The 1,931-nt window shown below is 34.1% G+C and overlaps 1 protein-coding gene across 2 annotated transcripts; it reads right to left on the reverse strand.

Moving 5' to 3' along the window:
* Positions 1-279: 279 nt before the first annotated feature.
* LOC137243661 (uncharacterized) lies at positions 280-1,334 on the reverse strand. 2 transcript variants are annotated; one of them, XM_067771594.1, is made up of 2 exons: positions 1,211-1,334; positions 280-1,134 (listed from the first exon to the last, which is right to left on the reverse strand). In XM_067771594.1, the coding sequence occupies exons 1-2, from the start codon at positions 1,226-1,228 to the stop codon at positions 412-414; spliced, it is 741 nt and encodes a 246-aa protein (XP_067627695.1). In that variant the 5' UTR covers positions 1,229-1,334; the 3' UTR covers positions 280-411. The 2 variants fall into 2 exon arrangements, with proteins under 2 accessions (XP_067627695.1, XP_067627685.1); XM_067771584.1 differs by having other exon boundaries at positions 280-1,137; positions 1,211-1,323.
* Positions 1,335-1,931: the final 597 nt, after the last annotated feature.

The raw sequence follows: 1,931 nt of genomic DNA on the forward strand, positions 1-1,931 counted from the left end.
GAAAATAATTATTTTTTTTTTTGGAGTCCAAAAAATTGTCCTAGGTGAAAATGTTTAAGTTCCCAGGTATCCCTGTAGCAATATCATGCCGAATCATGCATCCTTTTTATTTTTGGAACTTTTTCCATAATAATCCACATATAAAAGTAAAATCTCGGACTTTTAAATTTAAGTCACGAAATAAAAGCTAAATCAAGGCTTTTATTTTTTAAGGCCGAAATAAAAGTCCCGCTTGATAACAAAGAAACGGCTTATCCGAATTAGAAAAAAATCCGAAAATAATTTTTATCTTGATCCAAATATATTTCAAGTCCAAAATTAATAGTTTTGCAAGGACTTATATTATAAAAGAAATAACAGTTTCAGCCCCTTGTTTGAAGCAGTTGGTAAGTATTTTTACAGCTAAACACTCTAAACATCTGATGTTTGTAGTTCGTTGTCCACATTTGAAACTGCAGGTAGCAGATATTGACTATTCAATGTATTAGCGGAAGGCAAATCTACAACATATTGACTTCTTTCATTTGAAGTCGCTGGCACGTGATAACTACTTTCCACATTTGAGGCAGATGGTGTTTCATAACTAAAAGGAACTTTTTCTGACTTGGCAAGCTTAATTTGGGTGTTAACATTTGAAAATGCTGCATTGGCGTTTGAAGTGATGTGATATTGGCTATTTACGTGCGATGTGATATGGTGATGTTGATGATTTGACGTAATTAATTGCCTACTCAAATCAACAAAATTGTCACCAATAAACTGCTTCAAAATTTGTTGTGCTTCAGCGGGTGTCTTATAATTGATATAATGTATAACTGGCTCGGCAGAATGGTAATGGGTGTTGATTTGTTGCTGTGAAACGACTGGCTTTGGTGAACTTTGACTTAAAGTTGTAGCAAATTGCTGAGCGGGTGCAACTGTTTCGCCCTCTTCAGGAGCTTTGAAAAAGTAAAACTCTTTATGGATTTCATATTTCAAAGGTACAGCTTGTTCCTTGTGTTCATATGATGCAGCTGGCACTATAGGAGGTACTTCAGCACGCGGCGCTGAATGCACTTGTGGTACTGGAATGCTTGCGGTCGCGTAACTAAAGCCAGCATTGTGAGCGGTAACGCCAACCAAGAGGCAAAGATACTGCTAGAAAAAAATTGTGATACAATATTGTCAAACAATTTTTTTAACAAAATTTTAAAACTTTATATTTATTTACCGCAATATAGTGAAACATTTTATCCACTCTCCCTGCGAAAGACCTTCAAATGTAGCTGCGTTTGACAAAATGTCTTCTCATATTGAACATATCGCTATTTATAAGCTGAAAGAGAGAACATTAAGTCACTTATAGTTGCAGAATTTCTAGCTAAAGCACTTGTTGTTTTTACCCATTAATTAACATAAGTTACTGTTTAAAAAATGTTTCGATTCATTCAGAAAAGCCGGCTTTGAGAAACAATGAGAAAGCTTAAGTGCAAATTAAAAATAAGTAAGTATATATTAATTACCCGACACATATTGCACACTCATATATGTGCGTCTTACTTAATCTTTAATTCATGTGTATGCAAATCAATTCATATAAATTGAGACACGCCCGTTTAGTATATACAATGAGTTATAATTGTTATGCAAATGACCGGCAAAAGATAGTGACATTGTATGTCAATAAATATATGTACGTATATACATACGTCATAGAGTACCCAAGTATATGATTATCGGGTATCGGATAAGGAAATGGCGCCGAAGACACTCATTAAAACTAAAAATATGTGATGCAGACATACGACTATGCGTATAAATCCTTGTAACTCGATGTTTCTATTTTTTATTCCAAGTCACAGTTTTAGTAGAACTTCTATCCAGTTACAATTAAACTTATAATGCATTTTTTCTCTAACCAAAGTTTAGATGAGCTTAAGGTGCCGATCTGG

The sequence above is a fragment of the Eurosta solidaginis genome, chromosome 1 (assembly GCF_040869045.1).
Source record: "Eurosta solidaginis isolate ZX-2024a chromosome 1, ASM4086904v1, whole genome shotgun sequence".
Taxonomy (NCBI): domain Eukaryota; kingdom Metazoa; phylum Arthropoda; class Insecta; order Diptera; family Tephritidae; genus Eurosta; species Eurosta solidaginis.